This window comes from Nicotiana tomentosiformis, chromosome 4 (genome assembly GCF_000390325.3).
Source record: "Nicotiana tomentosiformis chromosome 4, ASM39032v3, whole genome shotgun sequence".
Classification (NCBI taxonomy): Eukaryota; Viridiplantae; Streptophyta; class Magnoliopsida; order Solanales; family Solanaceae; genus Nicotiana; species Nicotiana tomentosiformis.
In genome coordinates this window covers 19,638,071-19,660,762 of record NC_090815.1, presented here as the reverse complement: position 1 = coordinate 19,660,762, position 22,692 = coordinate 19,638,071, and the positions used below count along the sequence as shown (strand labels likewise).

Genomic DNA, 22,692 nt, shown 5'->3' with positions numbered 1-22,692 from the left:
GACTTATAAATCTCATTGACAAAAGCGACTCATTTAAATGCGACTTATATATGTCGCACTTGAAAAATGCGACTTATATGTCGCAATTGACTAATGCGATCTAGCTCTTCTTGCACAACCAAATACCTCCCCAAACTTTGTACTATATAACTTTTCCCCTCTTAATTTATCTCCTCCCTTTATCCCTCAATTGAACATTTTAAATACATATTTCGCAGTCTAAATTATCAATCTATATCTATTTATTTCTTTTTAATATTGTGATATTTTTTTCTCTTTTAATCTATATTATAATCTCAACTATAGACTTCATAAATCTTATTTATGATGTAAAAAAATATTTTTAAGCATATCTAATATTGGAATGAACGAAAAAAAGTGAAAGAGAATAAAATGTTTTAACATATATTAAAAAGTATACAACAAAAAAAACAATCCAGTATAATCCCGCAAGTGGGGTGTGGAGAGGGTAGGATGTATGCAGCCTTACACCTATCCTGGAAGGGCAGAGAGACTGTTTTCGATAGACTCTCGGCTAAAGAAATGATGGAAGAAGCACTGATAGCAAGTAATAGTAATACAAGGTATTTAGAAAATGAAACCCAAGATAGCAAAAGAGAGTATGGAGGAAGTACTAATAGTCAGTAATAACAGTATAAGATATGCAGTGATAGTAAACTAAGGGTGTACGGAAGGCAAGTAACAACAGTACAAGATATGTGGTAATAGAAAACTAAGGATAAAAAAGATATCAAACTAACACTAATACTATTGAACTAAGGAAGATACAGGGAAACGCTCGACTACTTACTAACCTTCTACCCTAATTCTCAACCTCCACACCCTCCTATCAAGGATCATATCCTCAGTTAGCTCAAGTTGTGCCATGTCTCGTCTAATTACCTCTCCCCAAGATTTTTTTGGCCTACCTCTACCCTTCCTCTTACCCCCCAAGACCAGCCTCTCACACCTCCTAACTGGGGCATTTGTGCTTCTTTTTTTATATGCCCGAATAATTTTAGCCTCGCCTCTCACATATTTTCTTCCACAGGGGACCACTCCCACCTTGTCCCGAATAACTACATTCCTAAATCTATCTAACCTAGTATGCCCACACATCCATCTCAACATCCTCATTTCAGCTACTCTCATCTGTTGGACATGTGAGTTCTCGACTGGCCAACACTCTTCCACATACAACATAGTCGGTCTAACCACTACCTTGTAAAACTTACCTTTAAATCTCAAAGGCACATTCTTATCACACAATACACTGGAAGCGATTCTCCCCTTTATCCACCCTGCTCCGATACGATGTGTAACATCCTCATCAATCTCCCCATCATTCTGAATTATAGACCCAAGATACTTGAAACTCTCTCTCCTTGGAATGACTTGTGTATCAAACCTCACTTCCCCATACGTTTCCTGGGTAACACTATTGAACTTGCACTCCAATTATTCTGTCTTGGTCTTGTTCAGCTTGAAACCTTTAGACTCAAGGGTATGTCTCCAGACCACTAGCCTCTCATTAATACTACCTCACGTCTCATCAATCAGAACTATGTCATCTACAAATAACATGTTCCAAGGAACCTCCCCTTGAATGTGTCGCGGCAATGCGTCCATTGCTAGGAAAAACAAAAATAGGCTAAGTGTTGATTCCTGATGCAATCCCATCTCAACCGGGAAGTATTCAAAATCTTATTCAGTTGCCCTTACCCGCGTCTTCGCTCCATCATACATGTCATGGATCACTTTAATATACGCTACAAGCACTCTTTTAGCCTTCAAGCATATCTATAGAACCTCTCTTGGGACTTTATCAATATGCAAGTCCTTCTTCATCGCCCTATACTGCTCCACCAATCTCCTTACAAGGTGAATGGCTTCAGTAGTAGAGTCGACCGTACCGATATGAAATCAAACTGGTTCTCGAAAATGGAATACTCCTCCTCATCTTCCCTTCTATCACCCTCTCAAACTTTCATCATATGACTTAATAACTTAATACCCCAATGGTATATTTTTATTTTAAAAAATGGATGAAACTAAGAGATTATTCTACTTATACTTAACATGGACTTAAGTACAATTTATAGTACTTCAATATATCCAAAGGAGCTAGGTGAAAAAATAAATATCACCTATAATAACAATAATAATAATATATTAATAAAATTATTATTATTGTTATTATTATTATTATTATTTTGGTAGAATTTTTGTAACTTATCTTTTTTTTCCCTTCTTGCTATTGCATTTAGTGAAAACTATACCGACACCAACACATTTTTTTCTCTTAATATCACCATTATGGTGAGAGGTTAGGCATGACATCAACCTGTATATTAAAACCACAAAAGGAGAAGATTCGATACAAGAAGGGTTGATAAAACTAAGCTAATTGGCCCCTAGTTAAAAGCAGAGGAGCACAAAACAGAGAAATACATAGCTAACGCTCCAAAGTAAAAATCTTTGAAGGCCAAAAAACTCCTCCTTAATAGGACAAGCCAAAATTGGGAAGGTAAGCATTGAATGACTTTTTGGTAGTCCTAATGCTGGTTTTTGTCATTCTTCAAAACAGCTCTCACCTTCATAGGTAAAGTGTTAGCTTCCATGAAGAAAGTGAAAGATTTCCTATGTAAGCTCCAATTAGCTAGCAAGTCGGCAGTGCAATTGGCCTCCCTGTAGCAGTGTGAAAAACTAATGTGGCCTTCCTTCCTCATCTCTCTGATATGTTCAATTAAATGGGCAATCAGCCAAGGTGTTCCATCCTGATTATTTGTTGCATTGATTAGGATTAGAGAGTCAGATTAAATTTCGACCTCTTTATATCCATTGTCAATATACCAAATTAAGTCTACTAGAATAGCCCTTGCTTCCGCCATATTATTAGTACAGGAGCCAAAGAAAGTTGAGTAAGCCATAATGAGGTCTCCATATTGATTTCTTAAGCATCCTCCTCCACCTGCTAACCCTGGGTTTCCTTTGCTACATCCATCAGTATTGAGCTTTAAACAACCATCGAGTGGTTTAATCCATTTAACAGGAATAACCTTTAGTAAAAGCTTGCATCTTTCCACAACATGTACTAAATATTTCCACTCAGTAAGGATAGACAAGGATGGGAACTAGATATTAACTAGAATGCAAATCATATTCTGGATCTGGACTAAAAGTTTTTTGACAGAAAGTTTTTCATCTCAATATCTGATAGCACATCTTTGTTTCCAAATTTCTCAGCATATAAAGCATGGGAGGCAGTGGAGTAAAAAAGAGTAAACACTATTTTTTAGGTTTGCTAACCACTAGTTAAAGAGAGTTTGTCTCAAAACATTGGTGGCTTTCGCACCACAATAGCCACCAAATAACTTCCAAGCATTTGATGCCCCATCACTGTTAATGAACGCATGTTCAATGATTTTAGTTTTGGGAGCTTTACATCAAGAGCATATAGACGGTCCAACAAAGACATACCTCCTAGATATCTCATCAATAGGTAGTCTATTATGTATCAATCTCCTCATGAAGAATGAAATTTTAAAAGGGATCCCTTTATGCCATATATTGGAAGCAGAGTTAGTAAAATTTCTAGCTTGTTTGAAAGTCTGCCAAGACGATTTACAAGAAAATGAACCATTAGTAATGGTCCAAATTGGCTGATCAATTCTAGATCTGAAAGGCGCATTAATCTTGGAGATATTCCTTGCAATGGAACTAGGTATGACAGTCTCAAGAGTTGCAAGGTTCCATATACATTCATGAGTGAAGTCCATAATTGTCTTATTTCCTTTACTTGGATCATTAATAAGCTTGGCTAGAGGGCCAAAATCAGACCAGTTATCCCACCAGAAAGAGGTGCTTCTATTAAAAAGTCTCCACTTGATATGATTCTCAACAACAGTTTTTTTTAATGTCCATCATTCTTTTCCAAATATGTGAGTGACCAGGTTTCCATGAAGCAACAACAGGGTGAATAGTATTATAATATTTAGCTTCAATGAAATCCCTCCAAAGGAAATTTTTGGTTCTAAAGATCCGCCATGACTTAGATGCAAAGGCTTTGTCTATATCATGAATGGATCTAAAAGCAGTATCAAAATACAAAGATGACCAAGAGAACCAATGATGCCTTTTATTCTCTTCTGAGTTACCCCAAAATAAGTTGCAACATTGTTTTTCAATGGTCTGAAGTGTAGTTTTGGGAGGGTTAGTAGCTGCCAGGATGTGCATAGGAATAGAGTAAAGAACTGCCTTAATAAGGATAACTTTACCTCCATAGGACATAAGTTTCCCATTCCAGCCTTGGATTCTCATACTAACCTTGTCAGAAAAATCATTGAAATATTCAATTTTCTTCCTTCCTAGGTAAATAGGAGCACCAAGATAAGTGAACGGAAAATTCTTATTAGAAAAACCAGTAAGATTCATAATATGGTGAGCTAGATTATCCTCAACATTAGGATGTAAGAAAAAATATGATTTACTGAGGTTTATCAGTTGTCCAGAAGTGTTGGAATAATCATCTAAGCATTGCTTGATGATCTCAATAGAAGTGGTGTCATTAGAGATGAATAATATAGTATCATCAGCATAAGTAAGGCGTGTGATGGAAGGCCCTTGTTTCCTCATTTTGTAAGGAATAAAGTCTTCGCATTGAATGATATTATTCAACATCTTGGATAAGAGTTCAGAGGATAAGACAAATAAAGAGGGGGAGATGGGATATCCTTGCCTTAAACCCCCGGAGGAATTAAAAAACCAGTTCTATTTCCATTTATGGCAATAAAATACCAGATATTGAAAATAAGTCTAAAAACAAGATTAATCCAAAATTCATTGAAGTCCAGTCCTCTCATAACTTGACATAAAAAGGCCCAAGATACTCTATCATAGGCCTTTGACATGTCCAGTTTAATGATAACATTATCACCTTTATTATCCCTGCTCATATTATGAGCGAATTCTTGAGTAAGCATAATATTCTTTGTGATTGATCTACCCTTAATAAAGCCAGACTGATTTGGAGAAATCAGTTTAGGCAAAATCTTAGCCATCCTATTGTTCAAGATCGTAGAGGTACATTAGCTAGGCTAATGGGCCTAAGATCAGAAAGAGACTCGGGATGGTTCACTTTAGGAATAAGGATAAGATAGTATGCGTAATAAACCTTGGAAGGTCATGACCTACAAAGAAATATAGTACAAGATTAATAAGGTTTGTGGCAATAACAACCCATGAATCTTGAAAAAATAACGAAGAGAAACCATCAGGTCCAAGGGCAGAATCATGGTTCATTGAAAAAAGAGTACTTTAATCTCAGTCACAGTTGGAGTTTCAATCAACTTCGCATTGTCTTGGTCTATCACAATTTTATTAATACAATCCAGAAATTTTCATCTATATGTTCAGGGGGTTGAGTGAAAAGGTCCTTGTAGAAGCTGATAGCTTCATTAGCTATTTGATCTTCCTCCTCAATCCATTGATCATCACTAGTCTTGATTCTATGAATAGTCAGCCTCATTCTCTTTCTGGTGACAGCTGCATGAAAAAAACTTGTGTTTAGATCTCCTTCTTTGGCCTATTGTATGTTAGCCTTTTGTTTCCAGTATGCCTCTTGAATCTTGAAGTGTCTGGTAAGCAGAGCTTTCTTTCCGTTTAAAGTATACCTCATCAATTCATTATTATTTAAGAAATATTGTTCCTCTAGTTACTCAACTTACTATTCCAATTCATTAGTGCCAGCAAAGATATCTCCAAGCACTTCCTTAGACCACTAGGAGAGTTTAGAGCTGGTTCTCCTTAGTTTTTGATGGAAGATCCAAAACAGATTACCAGTCACCTCGATATCCCACGCTTCTTTAACATCTTTATACTCTTCTTGACTGGTCCACAAGTTGAGGAACTTAAAGAATCCCATACGTGGCTTCCCGACTTTAGAAATCCTGAACCAAAGGGGGGTGTGGTCAGAGTTAACTCTAGGGAGATGAGTTACTAATGAATTAGAGTATTTAGAAGCCCAGAGGTGTTTAACTAATACCCTATCAAGCCTCTTCCAAATTTTCTTATCCGGGGCCCAGTCATTGCACCATGTGAATTAGGAGCCTGAGAAATTCATATCTACAAGATCACAATCCAGGATGCAATTAATAAAAGAAAGGACTTTTGATGTTTATGAGGAAGGCCTCCCTCTTTCTCTTGGGCTTCGGTAATACAATTGAAGTCTCCTGCCACGCACCAGGGAATAATGGCAGAAGAGAGTCTCCTAAGATCTTCCCATAGTGGAACTCTCAAGTCAAACTTGGTTTTAGCATAAACAATGGAAATCAAAAGTTCTTCATCACTGCTTAGTTTGATGGAACATGTTAGGACCTGCTCTTGATTGTCCATAATAGTGCAGTCCATGTCATCCTCACACATGATCAATATCTTGTTGTTAATATTGCAGAGAGCATGTGTAAAACCTAGCATTCTTTTGTATTTTTCGAAGCTTCTCACAACCAACAAAAGGCTCAAGAATAGCAATAAAAGAGATTTTGTTTTTAAGTTTCAATAACTTTAATCTTTCAAAGGCGTTTTTAATGCTTCTAATGTTCCATATGAGTGTAATAATCATGAGAAAGATTGGGCAGGGGTGATGAGATTAGCTCTTGATCTTGTTAGAGGGGCATTACCTCCTCCTCTACTTTTTCCTCTCTTGTCCTTGTCCCCTTGGTGATAGGTTGTGGTTCCCTGTTATTTCCTCAAATTCCCGTGAGACATTGGGGTCAGATAACATATGAGGACTAAATGTATTAATGAGTTTCTCAATAGTATCATCATCATCCTTTCCACTGCCTATTTCAGTGCCATCATCCTCACTTTCTTCACTAGAAGTATTCCCATTGATACCTTCATATTCTTCATTATCATCATCAGATATGGCTTCATTTCCAATATCAGGAGGGACATAGCTTAATGGTATGTACTGCTTTGAATAGGATCATGTTGGGGATTAGATTGAATAACTTGTAACTTGTCTTTAGCTATGAATTTAAGAGGTTGGCTATGTGTTTCATTATCTCCTTTGTTCTGAGGTAGACAGTTGAGGGGTATTATCATTAGTATTTGTGTTGTCTCGTGAAAGGTCCTAAGCATCTTGTGGTTGAGAGGGATTGCCTAGCAAAATATTTCCACGAGGGGTTGATTCTTGGTCTTTTTGTGGATAGCATGTTTGAGCTGGGGTTATGGATTTTTGGGAATGTTGACTAATAGTGTAGTCCTAAAATAAAACATTATCGAGATACGGAAAAGATGAGTGAAAATTGCATAATACTAGAAATAAAAAAAATAAGGTCAATATGTGTTTTTTCAAGTTCTTCTATTCCATAAAACATTCATAATTGTAAAAAAAAAAAAAAAAGGTTCTGTATTGACTGGTATCTTTATTTCACATTATGTTTTATTCATAAAATCTATACCTATAGAATTTGCTAATCGGTTGTTATGTAAAAAGGAAATTAGTTGAACTTAATCCAAAACTTGAGATAATGAGTGTAAACCGAAAAAGGATTCATAAGTAGTTGTTAATGGAGTCGGGGTTAATAAATTCTGAGGTGTCGGTATCAATTTATGCCGATCTTTCTTGAATCAACAAACAAATTAATTGATAAATACATTTCCAATAATGAAATAAATCAAGAAAATATTAATTTAAAAAATCACTTTATTTCGACTATAAAAAAGTCACTTTATAATATTAGTAAGAAAAATTCACTGTCACTTGTACAGTCCTCTAACATGGTAAGTGAGCCATATCCATCTTGGCTTCAAAGTCTGATTCTGAAGAGAGACACCGACCCTAGTCATCGTTATGCTCATTATTAAATTTGTTGAAGAGATGAAATATAATCAAGGTATGTCTTTTTTATCAGAGGTTGAATCGGTCATCAGAAGAAGAATTAGGCCAAAAATTAGGATACACTCTGGGAAAATCAAACTTCCATCGAAGAGAAGCAAATGAAAGGCTTTCATAAAATAAAAAAGGACAACTCGGTGCACAAAACATCTCGCATTAACACAGGGTTCGAGGAAAGGCCGCATTCTTAGGGGTGTAATATAAAGAGACTGCCCTAATGCATTTAATAAGTGGTTGCTTCCACTGCTTGAACTCGTAACCTCTAGGTCACATGGAGACACATATGCAATCTGCATATAAAATGCCACACAACCTAGATTCTGGATTTATAGTACTGAAAATAAGACAAATTATGAATCAGTCCCCATTTCCTAAAGTTTATGACTGCTCAAGAAAATAAAGCTAAAGTCTCACATGACCTCAATGCTTAGAAATATTTGCAATTTATAATGAACACAACAACTAAAACATTAAGGATGAAACACTGGGATTCGAAACAACAACAATAACAAACCAAGTGTAATCCCATAAAAGAGGTAGAGTAATGCGTACGCAGCCTTAGAAAGGTTTTTTCTAATAGACCTTCGGCTCAAGAGAAACATAGTCACAACATTTGTTAAAAAGAAAATAATAGTGTATAAACCATGGAAAGGAAATAGTAACACGAAACAGTACCAACAAGATGATGATAAACCAGCTGAAACACATGATGATAAAGAGTCTCACTATTATCATAATTAAACTGTCCACATTGATAAACTATCAAGATGTAAACATTGGAATTTCCCATTTGAAACAACATAGTGTAAGCAACAGCATTGTTGGAAGAACTAGATCAAATCAGAAAACAAAAGGACAGCAAAGGGAAAAAAAGAACACATTGTTGTATTCACTGCCTACTTGAACCTAAGCATAGTAAGAACCAAAATGGATACACTTTGTCCAAAATTTCTACAGAACATATAACATTTTGGTTGTGAGCCTATGACTCAATACTTACGCCAATTTCTATCTGGAAAAACCTTTTGAAATCCCACCCTTTCACTTTTTCTCCTTCATTTTCTTCTCAATTTTCCATAGCTAAAACAATTCCACTTTCTTCTTATCACCATGCTTCTGACCCTTATTCAATTTTTCCTCGTCGCGTTTGGCTCCTTCAAATCTTCAATCTTGGAATCAGGCAAATTCTCATAAACAGGCAATGCCAATGAATCCGAAAACTTCAAATGAAAAGCTCTAACACCACCCAATTTCTTAGGAACAAACTCAGCAATTCCTTCAATAGCGGCCAAAACATTTTCCATAACTTCACCACTCTCCATCCCTCCCCTCCCAACCTTCAAAACACTACATGTCCCATTCCCCAAACACAACAAACTCGACGCGCAAGCTCTTTCTATCTCCTCTTTCCAACTACTATTCCCCCTTAAATCTACTGGCACAGGTACCTTCCTCTTCTTCTTGTAAAATTGCTTCCCTAATAAACCTGGAAGCAAATGTACCACTCTTTTATCAGTCAAAAACAACTCATATGAACCATACAACTCCCTTTTCGCCTCAAAAGACTTGTACTCAGCCTTCAACTTTGAAAATTTCAAAACTTTAGTTATTGGTATTCCTTCAGCTTTAATCTTTTTTTGCACTGTTTCAACATCAAGTTTGGATTTTGACAAATGGGGTTTGTTCTTTTGCATTGTTTCAGCATAAAGATTGGATTTTGACAACTGGGGTTTGTTCTTTTGCATTGTTTCAGTATAAAGATTGGATTTTGAGTTAAGGGGTTTTTTGGGTCTGTCGTCAATGATGAGACAAATATTGGAGAAGGATTCAAGGGGGTGGAAAAGGGGGTGGGGGAGGAGGATTTTGTGGGGGGTGGTGAGTTCTTTTGGTGGGATTTTCTTGAGAGTTAACATAAGATAAATGAAATTTTCTTCTAATACCTCTGCTTCTGTTTCTTCTTCTTGTTCTGCTGCTTCATCTGATAGTAAAGATTGGTTTTTGGATTGAAGTTTCTTCCATTTGAGAAGAGCATTTACTGCCTTGAGCACTTGGGCTTCGTTAATTTTCGCCATTGTTGCTGAGTTGAGGAATTAGGGAATGGTGACGGCGACTAGAAAATTTGTAGGGATGGTGTTTAGGAAAAAGGGTTATTTACATTTTTGGTTCATAAGGTTTAGAAGTGGTACGAATGTTGGCTTAAATTTAAAAAAATTTGCCTATAATATCCTAAACAATTTTAATTTCTAAAAAGGGAAAAAAGTTTTTAAAAAGTGTTCAACTTGAAGGAAATTATCATCATCTATGTATCTTGACCTCATTTATGGATATTCACTATTTCACGTAGTGCTAGTATAAAAGTATTCGGTATAAATACATTTTCCTTTTATGGAGTTTTAGTGTATTTTAAAATTTTGATAGAAAATAGCAAGCTCAAGTCAAAATACCAAAGCTAAGTCATGCAAATTGGAAATAATAATGTTGAATATAACATTTTTCAAAAGTAACATTTATGCATGTAGATATTAATAAGTGTAAAACTAATAGCATGTTTGGCCAAACTTCTAAAATCAGCTTATTTTGATAAGTGTTTTTCTCAAAATTACTTTTCAAAAAAGTATTTTTGGTGATAAGTAGTTTGTGTTTGGCTAATTAATTTGAAAAGTACTTTTGAGCAGTAATCAGTGTTTGACCACACTTTTAAAAACTGCTTCTAAGTGTATCTTTGTCAAAAGTGTTTCTCAGAAAAGTGCTTTTGAAGATAAACTATTTTTTTTTACTTATCAAAAATTGTTTTTGCTCCCTCTCAAAAGCATTTTTTTTCCTTCTAAAAGCTTGGCTAAACACCTCAATTTTTGAAAAAAATACTTTTGGCCAAAAAAGAAAGCTTGGTCAAACATGCTATAATTAATAATTTTAGTAACACATATTTTGTAGAGTTGCATAACATTTAAAATTGTTCGCACTCATACGTCAATATCAAATTAGCAATTTATATATAGCAAAAACAAATTAAATTAAGAACGCATAATTCATCTAATCAATTGAGAAAATATTTAACAAACAAAATGATATGATCATTCTCAACAAAATTCAAACTGCAGCTTGTATTTACAACAATAACAAACCTAGTATAACCTTATAAGTGGAGTATGGGGAACAATAGTGTGTATGTAGACCTTATTCATGTCTTGAAGGCAAAAAGACTGGTTCCGATAGACTCTCGACTTAAATAAAAATAAAAATTACAACTTATACTTAATTAATTAAAATCGTATCATTTCATGGTTAAGTTATAGATATTTATATAAATGAACTACTACATATTTTTCACAATTAATTTAATATAATTATTAAATAAGTACTCCCTTTGTCCTAATTTATATAAAAGGGATCGGAGTACAAGAATCAATATTCTTGATTTTCGAAATGAATTCAAGTCATAAATTTTAAAATAAAATTTTATATTTAAAAACTACATAAAATAAAAAATAAGTTAATAATTGTTGATACAAGAAGTTTGCTCTTACCATTCCTTTTCCGCAAACTGTAGAGAGGTCTCAGTATCAGACTAGTCGAAGTCTCGAACGCCGTCATCAAGCAACTAAAATGAGTTTCGGAGCCCTGAGATCCATAATCCGACCCGTTTCTAGAGCTCTTCTATCTACCCGAACCGCATCCGCTTTTCAACCGGTGCCGCCCTTCTCGGCGACCACCGCCTCTTCGGCACCGGAGCTCCGTCATTTATTATTCAACAATCTCCGCCCTAAACTTCCATGGATTCCACCGTCCAGTGCTTTCCACAGCTTAACGGACACTCGCTTCCCGAAGCGAAGACCCAGTCTCAAGCCTCGCCGTAAAAGAGCTAGCTTGAAACCCCCAGGTTAATGATTTTCATTTTCCTGTTATAATTAATTACTACTCTTTATAGTTTGATTTTAAAACCTAGGGGTTTGGACTAGGGTTTAAGATTTTATGCCATTTTCGTATTTGGGCATTTCATTCTGCAAATTATGATGTTTTTGTTTGCTTTTAGTATAAACGAAAATCTCTTACTCCATAGAAGAAATGTTAAAAAGTTAAATCATAAATTAAGGTGAGAATGTGTATTAATTAAAGTACTTACCCCATAGAAAGTTCTTCCATAGAAAATTTTAGCTTGGGGAATCATTTCCTAATGTTTGGTTGGGATTTTAATCGTATAAGGTGGAGGATGGGACATGTGGATGGGGTTTTGATGATATTTTTGAATATTAAGGGGTCGTTTGGTTTGAATAGAGCTTATGCCGCGATAAGTGATGCTGGGTTAAGTTATGTTAGGATTAGTTATGTTGAGATTAGTTATCATGGTATTGTTTTTTATCCATTGTTTGGTATGTTGTATTAAAAATGACAATTGCATAATTTCTAAGAAGAAGGTATAAGTTATCCCGGCACTAATTACCCCACGCTCTACAAGGTATAAGTTATCCCGGTACTAATTTTAATCTCGGGATAACTTATACCAGGTTTGCTAACCAAACAAAGTATTAAAGTGGTATTAAATTTTTATACCAGCACTATAACTTCTTATACCTCATACCAAACGACCCCTAAAGACCCCTAAAGGTTCATAACAATGTCTAAGTGTTGGTTGATATAGAGTAAGAGTTGGGATTGTAAAGAAAAATGGCCCCTAGTAGGCAAATTTACTCGGTACTTGTGTTAGTGGGATAGTCAAGGTAGGCGTAAACTTAAAAAAAAAGACTTTCGTCATAAGTTATGGAAGTCACTTCTCTTCTTTTGGTGGAAATTATAGTCCTTAGGAGAAAATATTGTTCAATAGTTCAAACTAACCACATACTTGAAAAAGGAAAACTTTTTCCCTAAAAATATTTTTTGTCATACCACACTTGGTATGTTTAGGATTTTTATCAGCCTTTGGATTAGAAAGAATGAAAAGAATTTAGAAGCGTCTTTTTTCTTTTGGAATTTAGGTCCATATGCATGGGTCAAATATGTGCCTGGTGAACCTATAAGTCCAAACAATCCCAATGAAGGAAGTGTCAAGCGAAGGAATGAGAAGAAGAGAATTGGGCAACGAAAGGCGTTTATTTTGGTATGTTGCTGCAGATTTTGATTTCATTTATCTTTTCTGAGATGAATCCTCTTTGGTTCTTGAGAAGAATGCTTTCTTTTCTCTTTACTTTTTCATTAGAATAAAAAAAAAAGTGTGTTCTTTTCTTGATGAGTAGATAATTGGATTATCTTAAGGTTTGCTGCACATTTAAGCTAAAGTGGTATATTAAACATTTAGGGGTCATTTGGTTTGAATACGGCTTATGCCGGGATAAGTTATGCTGGGATAAGTTATGCTGAGATTAGTTATGCTGGGATTAATTATCCTGGTATTGTTTTTTATCCACTGTTTGGTATGTTGTATTAAAAATGACAATTGCATAATTTCTAAGAAGAAGGTATAAGTTATCCCGGCACTAATTACCCCACCCTCTACAAGGTATAAGTTATCCCGGTACTAATTTTAATCTCGGGATAACTTATACCAGGTTTGCTAACCAAACAAAGTATTAAGGTGGTATTAAATTTTTATACCAGCACTATACCTTCTTATACCTCATACGTCAGGAATTGCAGTCACAACAAGCTTTCAAAAACTGGATATTAGCATTGAACTTAATTTGCAAAAGGCCGTTCAAATGCTATTTTTCTGATATATTGATGTGATATTGTGTCTGCTGCGCACACAGCATTGAACAGGTGATCCATGTTGTTTTTGCTATTTTGACGCGGCACATGTTGGTGCTTTCACGTCTCTATGTCTGAACATGTCTCTTAAGTCACTCTGGCCTGTACCATGAGACCTTAGGGGTATGCCCATTTGAAGTATTTTTGCTTGAATAAACTCCTGCCCCAGATAATCAAATCCAACTTATCCTGCTGCGGAGCTAGTTATTAGGACATAAAAAATAAGAAAGTGCTTAGCTTATTGCATCAAAAGGCTCTCCTGCTACAAGTTGATCACCCATTCATAAAAAAGCTAAATTGCTATTTTGCATGGTATATATTTTGAATGACAATCAACTGCTCGTTCCTCGATATCTTTGTTGGTGACCATGCATCCAAATTCCATTACTGATACAATCAAATGAGACTATTCAATATTGCCTTGTCTTGGTTCCCTAAAGCTCCCAAAACCTAATATGAAATTCACATTAGCCCAACAAAAACTAAAAAGAAGCAGTATACAAGCATACAATGGTGTATCCAATAAACATAGGAAAGCAAATTGCATCAACTAACTGAATCATCAAATCAAGCCTTATATCTCTCTGCTAGGTTTGGAGACTTTAAGTATCCTAGTAATGATTATATTTTGTAGATAAGCATACAACCAGTTTGAAAGATATAAAGAGCAAGAACACCTTCTTTCCTTGTCAATGCTATCTATTCGATACAGTTATGTAGTAGACCCTCCTTGGTCTGAAGATTTATCACTTGTATGTTAATGGGGTCTACTCTCATGTTCCGGAGACTTATCTGCTTATACAAAACTGTTCTTTCTTTACCGATTTCTCCTCAATGATTTTCTTGGTTTGGAGCAAGCATTAAAGTTGGCAACTTGAGGTTCAATACTGTTTAGCCGGGTTTTATACTGTTTGTATCATTTGTAGTTATCATTCTTCGTATGGCCTTTCAGAAACGGAAGAAGTATCTTTCAAGGACTTCTGCAAATTCTCTGTGCATTTCTTGAATTAATAAGTTTTAGTTTTCTTCCTGAGATCCTAGTTTCGTTAACCAGTCCTTTACTATAAATTTGGTTTTTATTCATGGATAGGCTGAGAAGAAGAAGCGCAAAGCTCAGTTGCAGGAGGCCAATCGGAAAAAAATGAATAAGAGAGTAGAGCGTAAAATGGCTGCAGTTGCTAGGTATAGAGCATGGGCAGAAAGACTGGCAGAACTGAAGAAGCTCGAGGAAGAGAAGAAGGCAGCCATGGCTTGATGGTTATTGAACAGAGTTTCGATCTGTTAATTTTCTCTCTTGTTTTTGAGAGTGAAAAATATTAATCCCTTATTTAATAGGCACAATTTTCTTCACACAATTTTTACTGCTGTCATGTTTTCTTGAGGTTAAATCTCCTTGTCTTTTGTTTTGCTAGCTTGCCTTAGTCTTTGTTAAGAAGAACGTGCTTCCTATCTCCAAAAGTATACCTGTATGGTTTCCTAGGCATCTTGTATAATTTTGGGAGGAAGATCAGCGTAGAGAAATGAGAAATCCATATTCTGAACATGTGACTTCGATGTAAAAAGTTACCTAGAGAGATTGTGTGGTTTATGTAATCTGTAATTTCAAATAAACTAGATTTAGAGTTAAAGCTAAGTTGTTTAAACTATCCAGAAACCTAAATTAGAACCTTTTCGAAATGGGGCATGATATTGTCTCATTCATTTTTCTGATCCTCGTTTCTTCTCTACAAATCTTCATTCACTGCTTAAAATTTGACTCTACTAGCCCAACGCCGAAGAAGTCGCAAAACGCTTCTGACTCAACTGTTTTACATGCTTCAGCTCCGAACTGGCTGGTGCACTTTGTTCTGAATTTTAGCGACTAATTAGTCTTATGATTACTAAACATCTCCTGGTAAGTGTTAATTTACCGCTCATGTTTATATTTTCTTTCTACCAAAATGGTTCAATTATTCTTTTTTTTTCTTTTCTTTTTAATTTGTTTTGAGGTGGGATTGCCCCATAAAAGTTGTGGAAGGGGAGGAGGCTTTATTAATCTTAATTCATTAGCTAATTGATATGGGATGAATTGTAACCATTAAACTGTTGTTTTAATTCGTAAAGAATTAACTATTTTTTCGCTATCTATGTAGCATAGTTTATGGGATTAAAAATAAAATCAGGATGCTCTTTTCATCATGATAGCAACAACCTGTACGGATATCAGGTGTTTAGGTTAGGCAGAGTCGCTTATTTTTCATGCTCTAATATTTCTTTTGCAGGTCACTAAATTTTGTACAAAACAATTTCTACTACCTTTACACATTTGTTCCCCCCTTGGTTTCGGCAGAGATAAAAAGAATAATAAGTAACCTAGTTTATTTGTAAAAGTCTTTTTTGGTAAATAAAGATTTTCCCCCCTCTTAATATCACCATTATGGAGAGAGGTTAGGCATGACCTCAACCTGTATATTAAAACCACAAAAAAGAAAGATTCGATACAAGAAGGGTTGATAAAACTAAACTAATTAGCCCCTTAGTTAAAAGTAGAGGAGCACAAAACAGAGAAAGCTCCAAATTAAAAGCTTGTGAAGGCCAAAAAACTCCTTCTCAATAGGACAAGCCAAAAATTGGGAAGGCTAAGCATTGAATGACTTTTTGGTAGTCCTAATTCAGAAATTGACCATTTGGTTTCTGTCATTCTTCAAAGCAGCTCTCACCTTCGTACGTAAAGTGTTAGCTTCTACGAAGAAAGCAGAAGATTTTCTTTGTAAGCTCCAATTAGCTAGCAAGCGGCAGTGCAATTGGCTTTCGTGTAACAGTGTGAGAACTTAATGTGGCCTTCCTGCCTCATCTCTCTGTTATGTTTAATTAAATGGGCAATCTGCCAAGGTGTTCCAGCCTGATTGTTTAGTGCATCGATTAGGATTAGAGAGCCAGATTCAATTTCGACCTCTTTATATCCATTGTCAATACACCAAATTAAGCCTACTAGAATAGCCCCTACTTCCGCCATATTGTTAGTACATGAGCCAAAAAAAGTTGAGTAAGCCATAGTGAGGTCTCCATATTGATTTCGTAAGCATCCTCTTCCACTTGCTAACCTTGGGTTTCCTTGCTACATCAATCAGCATTGAGCTTTAGACAACCATCAGGTGGTTTAATCCATTTAACAGGAATAACCTTTAGTAAAGGCTTGCATCTTTCCACAACATGGACTAAAAATTTCCACTCAGTAAGGATAGACAAGGATGGGAACTGGATATTAACCAGAGTACAAATCATATTCTGGATCTGGACTAAAAGTTTTTTGACAGAAAGTTTTTCATCTCAATATCTGATAGCACATCTTTGTTTCCAAATTTCTCAGCATATAAAGCATGGGAGGCAGTGGAGTAAAAAAGAGTGAACACTATTTTTTGGCTTTGCTAACCACCAGTTAAAGAGAGTTTGTCTCAAAACAGTGGTGGATTTCACGCCACAATAGCCACCAAATAACTTCCTGGCATTTGATGCCCCATCACTGTTAATTAACGTATGTTCAATGGCTTCAGTTTTGAGAGCTTTACAGCAAGAGCATATAGACGGCCCAACAAAGCCATACCTCCTAGAGATCTCATCAATAGGTAGTCTATTGTGTATCAATCTCATCATAAAGAATAAAATTTTAAAAGGGATCCCTTAATGCCAAATATTGGAAGCAGAGTTAGTAAAATTTATAGCTTGCTTGAAAGTCTGCCAAGCCGACTTACAAGAAAATGAACCATCATTAGTAATTATCCAAGTTGGCTGATCAATTCTAGAACTGAAAGGCACATTAATCATGGAGATATTCCTTGCAATGGGATTAGGTAGGACAGTCTCAAGAGCTGCAAGGTTCCAGTTACCTTTATAAGTGAAGTTCATACTTGTCTGATTTCCTCTACTTGGATCATTAATAAGCTTGGCTAGAGGGCTAAAATCGGACCAGTTATCCCACCAGAAAGAGGCGCTTCCATTAAAAAGTCTCAATTTGATATGATTCTCAACAACAGTCTTAATGTCCATCATTCTTTTCCAAATCTGTGAGTGAACAGGTTTCCATGAAGCAGTAACAAGGTGAATAGTATTACAGTATTTAGTTTCAATGAAATCCCTCCGAAGGGAGTTTTTGGTTCTAAAGATTCATCATGACTTAGCTGCAAAGGCATTGTCTATATCATGAATGGATCTAAAACCAACTCCCCCCCCCCCCCCTCCCCTCATTCTTATCGAAATACAAAGATGACCAAGAGAATCAATAATGCCTTTTATTCTCTTCTGAGTTACCGTAAAAGAAGTTGCAATATTATTTTTCAATGGTCTGAAGTATAGTTTTGGGAGGGTTAGTAGCTGCCGGGATGCACATTGGAATAGAGTAAAGAACAACCTTAATAAGGATAGCTTTACCTCAAGAGGATATAAGTTTTCCATTCCAGCCTTGGATTCTCCTAACAACCTTGTCACAAAGATCATTGAAATATTTAATTTTCTTCTTTCCTAGATAAATAGGAGCACCAAGACAAGTGAATGGAAAATTCTTATTAGAAAAACTAGTAAGATTCAAAATATGGTGAGCTAGATTATCCCCAACATTAGGATGTAAGAAAAAATATGATTTACTGAGGTTTATCAGTTGTCCAGAAGTATTGGAATAATCATTTAAGCATTGCTTGATGATCTTAATAGAAGTGGTGTCAGTAAAGCTGAATAATATAGCATCATCAGCATAAATAAGGTGTGTGATGCAAGGCCCTTGTATCCTCATTTTGTAAGGAATAAAGTCTTCGCACTGAATGATAATTCAACATCTTGGATAAGAGTTCAGAGGATAAGACAAATAAAGGGGAGAGATGGGATCTCCTTGCCTTAAACCCCGGGAGAAATTAAAAAAACCAGTTCTATTCCCATTTATGGCAATGGAATACCAGATATTAGAAGTAAGTCTGAAAACAAGATTAATCCAAAATTCATTTTGCTACTTTATTTTACCTTTTCTCATTTTATTCACAATAAAATTTATATGAAACAACTTAATTGGCTTTGAAATTTTAATTTTACAGTATACTGAAGCTTCCCCGCACAAGCGCCAGGTACCTCAGACGTCAAGCGGGCAACCTTCTTTACCGAGTAATACGGCAGTTTTACACACGAAACACGATTAAGCTTCAAAATTGTACATAAAACCAAAATTTGATTCCATACAAAGTGATCATTATGATAAATTTAAGTCAAATTGAAAATTTTAACTTTTAAGAATGATTTTTCAATATTAATCCTATACTGCAGAACAGACGCGGAGGTATAAAAGATAAGTTACTATCTCAAAGCAGCCCGGTTTCTATATGCTCAACAAGCTTAGAACTTGAACCACTCAAAGACACTTTCTGTAAGGTTGAGAGTGAAAAGAAAGCTACAAGTGCACAGTTTTTGTTGAGTGTAAACTAAGAGAGTTTAATTGCAAAGGCTATATAAGCAATAAGACGAACAACAGGCCTGTTTACTTGAGATTTGCATACACAAATTTAATGATTGTTCCAGTAAACTAAATAAAGAAATCCACTTCAAAAACACATCTCAAATTAACTAAAATCCAAAAGCCTAACAGCAGTTGATCAAAATGTAGGCACTTAAGTACGAGCTGCAGTAGGAGCTCCGGCAGGGCGTGGGGCTTGACCAGGCTTGGGAGCATCATCCTGAAATAACCACAAAGAAACAAGACAAAAGCTCTAAGGAGGCAGAAGAATTACATTGATTCAGCAAAAGCAAGTGAAACAGATATGACCCCTGTTATTTTCTCTTAAACAAATTGCAAGCAGATGATACTTAACAAACAATAGAGCAATCTACTTCTCGAAAACTCAAAAAACTTCAAATTAAAGTAGGTGATATAGATACTTAACATTTTAGCAGACAAATTGTTTTGCTGAATATAGGTGAAAAAACAAAGTTGAGATTCAAACATCAGCAGAATTGACTGAAAAGCCTATTACTACGTTAATGTATCTAAAAGAACGTGTTTCTTCTCCAAAGCAGGAAATAGACTTTAACAGCTAAAATTTGATCTCAATAGAGAAAATATTGCAGAATAGAATTAAAGATATATAAGTGAAATTTAGTACCCTGGGGCGCCTGAAGCGCTGTGGAGGCTCACGGACCCTCCTATCGGTAACAGAGCGGACCCTAACAACTTTGGAGTGAATGGCACATGAGACACAATATTGCATTTTCAAGTACAGCTTAGGAAGAGTGTACACTGTAAATACAAAAATATTCATGTTAGTACATTATGCAATATTGCATGTAAATACATATTATCCAATCAATGCACTACGAAGCTCACATTCAAAAGCACAAGCTTCCTGAACATCCCTCACTGCTGCTTGCTCAACAATGTTCCTCACAAGGAACCTCTTGATTGCTTTGTCCTGATAGGCGCAATTCAAAACGAAAGAAACTTATTAGATTCAATTAATCAACTAATCCTCGATCACAAACAAGCTGGATATGCAAAACAAAACCTCTAACACAAAAAATTACCTAACATATACCCCTACTTAGGAAAAACTGGTCTCTTAATTTAACCAAACTGATTTTGCAAAGCCGAGATGAAGAAAGGAGCCATAAGAACTTGTTTCATTATCCCGTGGGCAAGCAGATATTGATCTGATAAAGCATGGATACCCCATTGATTCACTTGGACAACAAATTTGCACTAAATCAAACACTGTGAAGACCGTGACTTCTCAAATTGCCCAAGTTCTACGCAATTATCGAAAACCCACATACACACCATTTTATCCACATTCAATCAACCAATTATCAACTATGCTTCAATCCCAAACTAGTCAGAATCGACTACAGAATTTTCTACGCATTAAGCTATATTCATGCCACATTATTCTAGTACTAGATAACTTGTCTTATAAAACAAATTTACGGGTCTTTATAACTAGACACACTCTAAATTAAAAGAATAACAGGTGAACCAGCTCAACCGGCAGGGTTTACAATTCCTCTATATCAAGTTATAACCCCATCAAACCCACAAGACTTTGGTATATGTGGTTTAGGCGCACAAGTCGCGGGTTCAAACCCAACAAAAACATATTGGTATTTAGGTGGAGATGGGTAGAGGGGCTGACCCATTATCCATCACGTTTTGGACCGGGCACGACTGGACCTATTTCTCGTTTTTTTATTTAAAAAAAGTTATAGCTCTATTCAACAAAACTAGAGATATCATTTACAACAAACTGAATAAGCACTCAAAAACAAAATATACTAGCAATATACAGATAAATATCAAAACCATAACAAAATAAAGCTTGTTCCAGCAATCTAAGCCCATAATATGCACATGTGTATATCCTTAAACGTATTTTTATTCACAAGTATACGAGTTATGCACATATGATTTACATAACAAACCCAACTAGTTTGATATAGAGATGTACTAGTAGTTATTGTTGTTGAAAAATAAAGAGAGAAGAAGGAACGGACCTTGGGGCAGCACTTGCCGCAGTTAGAGCAGCGAATAAATTTAGTGTGGCCACGTCCATGCTTGTTACGACCTCCGTTTCTTCTCTTGAAAGTCTGCAAATTTACATATACACAATCAGAAATTGTAACATTTTTCAAGTATAATGCAACATTGCTGAAAAAAATCAAATCATTGCTTACCATTTTCGCCGGATGAGTTTGTTGCAGCTGCTGAGCAGTGGATACGATGGAACTCTAATGGCGACCACTCAGCTTCTGAAGCTATCAGCTACTAGGGTTTTTCTTGAAATATAAGCCTTCTTTGAAAAGCCCAATAAACATGGGCCGTCTTCCGAAAACTCGAATATAGTGGGCCGCCTTCTTTGAAAAGCCCAAATATGGGCGTCCAGGTACGAATTTTGTTTCTTTGTTTTTTCATTTTCCCTGGACTAGCTAGTTTTCAGACTGGTAATTGAAAAATAGTCAGCGTTTGCAAAGTCATTGAAAAATAGCCATTATTTTTCTGCAACACGAAAAGTTACAACATAATATACTGAAAATTGGTACACTTGTGTATGAACCTCCAGCATATTATGCTGGAACTCTAGCAAACAACTCTAGCAAACATAAAGTTCCAGTATAATATATTGGAGATTGAAGCACCTGTGGATGAACTTCCAGCATATTATGCTGGATCAGTATATAATGCTGGAAGTTCACATGTAAAAAATTCGTACTCCAGTATATTATGCTGAAATATTTTTCGAATTTTGAACAGTGTTTTCGTTCATATTTATCTTTACATGAAAAGTGACTAAATTTCGATTACTTGTGAAATTATGACTATTTTTCAATTACTACTCGTAAATTTTGTTATTTTTGAATTTCATCCTATATTTTTACCGCGAGACATATAAACAGTAGGCAATAAGAGGTAGAATGGGGTTGAAAAAAAAGAAAGAGGTCTGGGACATGACATTTGGTTGAATTAGAGTAAAAGTTGTGCGAGTTAGAGTTACCATAATTAAGGTACATCGTTAGTGATTTTTTTTTCCAAGTCTCTGTATCTTCACAATGTAGAAGTAAAGTCTACATATACATTATCCTTTCCAAATTCACTTGTGGATTATACTAAATTTTTTTTTGTTATTGTTGTTATTATTGTTAGTGGTCTTTTATTTGTTACAAGAACACAAAAATACGAACGTAAAAGTTTCTCGCAGGAACTTAATCCAGTTTAGTAAAAAAAATCTAGTTTCAAATATTAATCGTTATGGAAGATTAAATTTGTTTGAAATATTGAACGTGTTTATAAAAATATGAAGTCTTTTTTTTTTTTTTAAAAGATATATCTTTACTGCTCCGATGAGAAAAGTATTACATAATTAAGTAAGATATTTGAGGAAATAGTTTAAGCAAATTTTCTTATGTGTAAAGTAGTTTAACCGTACCAACATTTGCCACATTTGAGTTTTCCTTTTTACTGAAATAATATATAAATGCAGAGTAAGTTAACACAAGAAAATTTCCAAGAAGTGTAATGCACTAGTGGTATATTTACACTGGAAAAA

General features: G+C 35.4%; 3 protein-coding genes across 3 annotated transcripts; 1 reads left to right on the top strand and 2 right to left on the bottom strand.

Annotated features, from left to right (window-relative positions):
- Positions 1 to 9,027: 9,027 nt before the first annotated feature.
- Positions 9,028 to 9,972, bottom strand: LOC104120833 (uncharacterized). Its single transcript, XM_070200525.1, has one exon. The coding sequence runs from the start codon at positions 9,970 to 9,972 to the stop codon at positions 9,028 to 9,030; it is 945 nt and encodes a 314-aa protein (XP_070056626.1).
- A 1,428-nt stretch (positions 9,973 to 11,400) lies between these two features.
- Positions 11,401 to 15,270, top strand: LOC104120828 (uncharacterized). Its single transcript, XM_009632678.4, has 3 exons — positions 11,401 to 11,780; positions 12,874 to 12,995; positions 14,733 to 15,270. Exons 1-3 carry the CDS (start codon positions 11,507 to 11,509, stop codon positions 14,895 to 14,897), a joined length of 561 nt encoding a protein of 186 aa, XP_009630973.1. The 5' UTR covers positions 11,401 to 11,506; the 3' UTR covers positions 14,898 to 15,270.
- Positions 15,271 to 19,066: 3,796 nt separating this feature from the next.
- LOC104120829 (small ribosomal subunit protein eS26x-like) lies at positions 19,067 to 21,490 on the bottom strand. Its single transcript, XM_009632679.4, has 5 exons — positions 21,323 to 21,490; positions 21,143 to 21,235; positions 19,983 to 20,067; positions 19,762 to 19,895; positions 19,067 to 19,335 (listed from the first exon to the last, which is right to left on the bottom strand). Exons 1-5 carry the CDS (start codon positions 21,323 to 21,325, stop codon positions 19,270 to 19,272), a joined length of 381 nt encoding a protein of 126 aa, XP_009630974.1. The 5' UTR covers positions 21,326 to 21,490; the 3' UTR covers positions 19,067 to 19,269.
- Between the last annotated feature and the right edge of the window lie 1,202 nt (positions 21,491 to 22,692).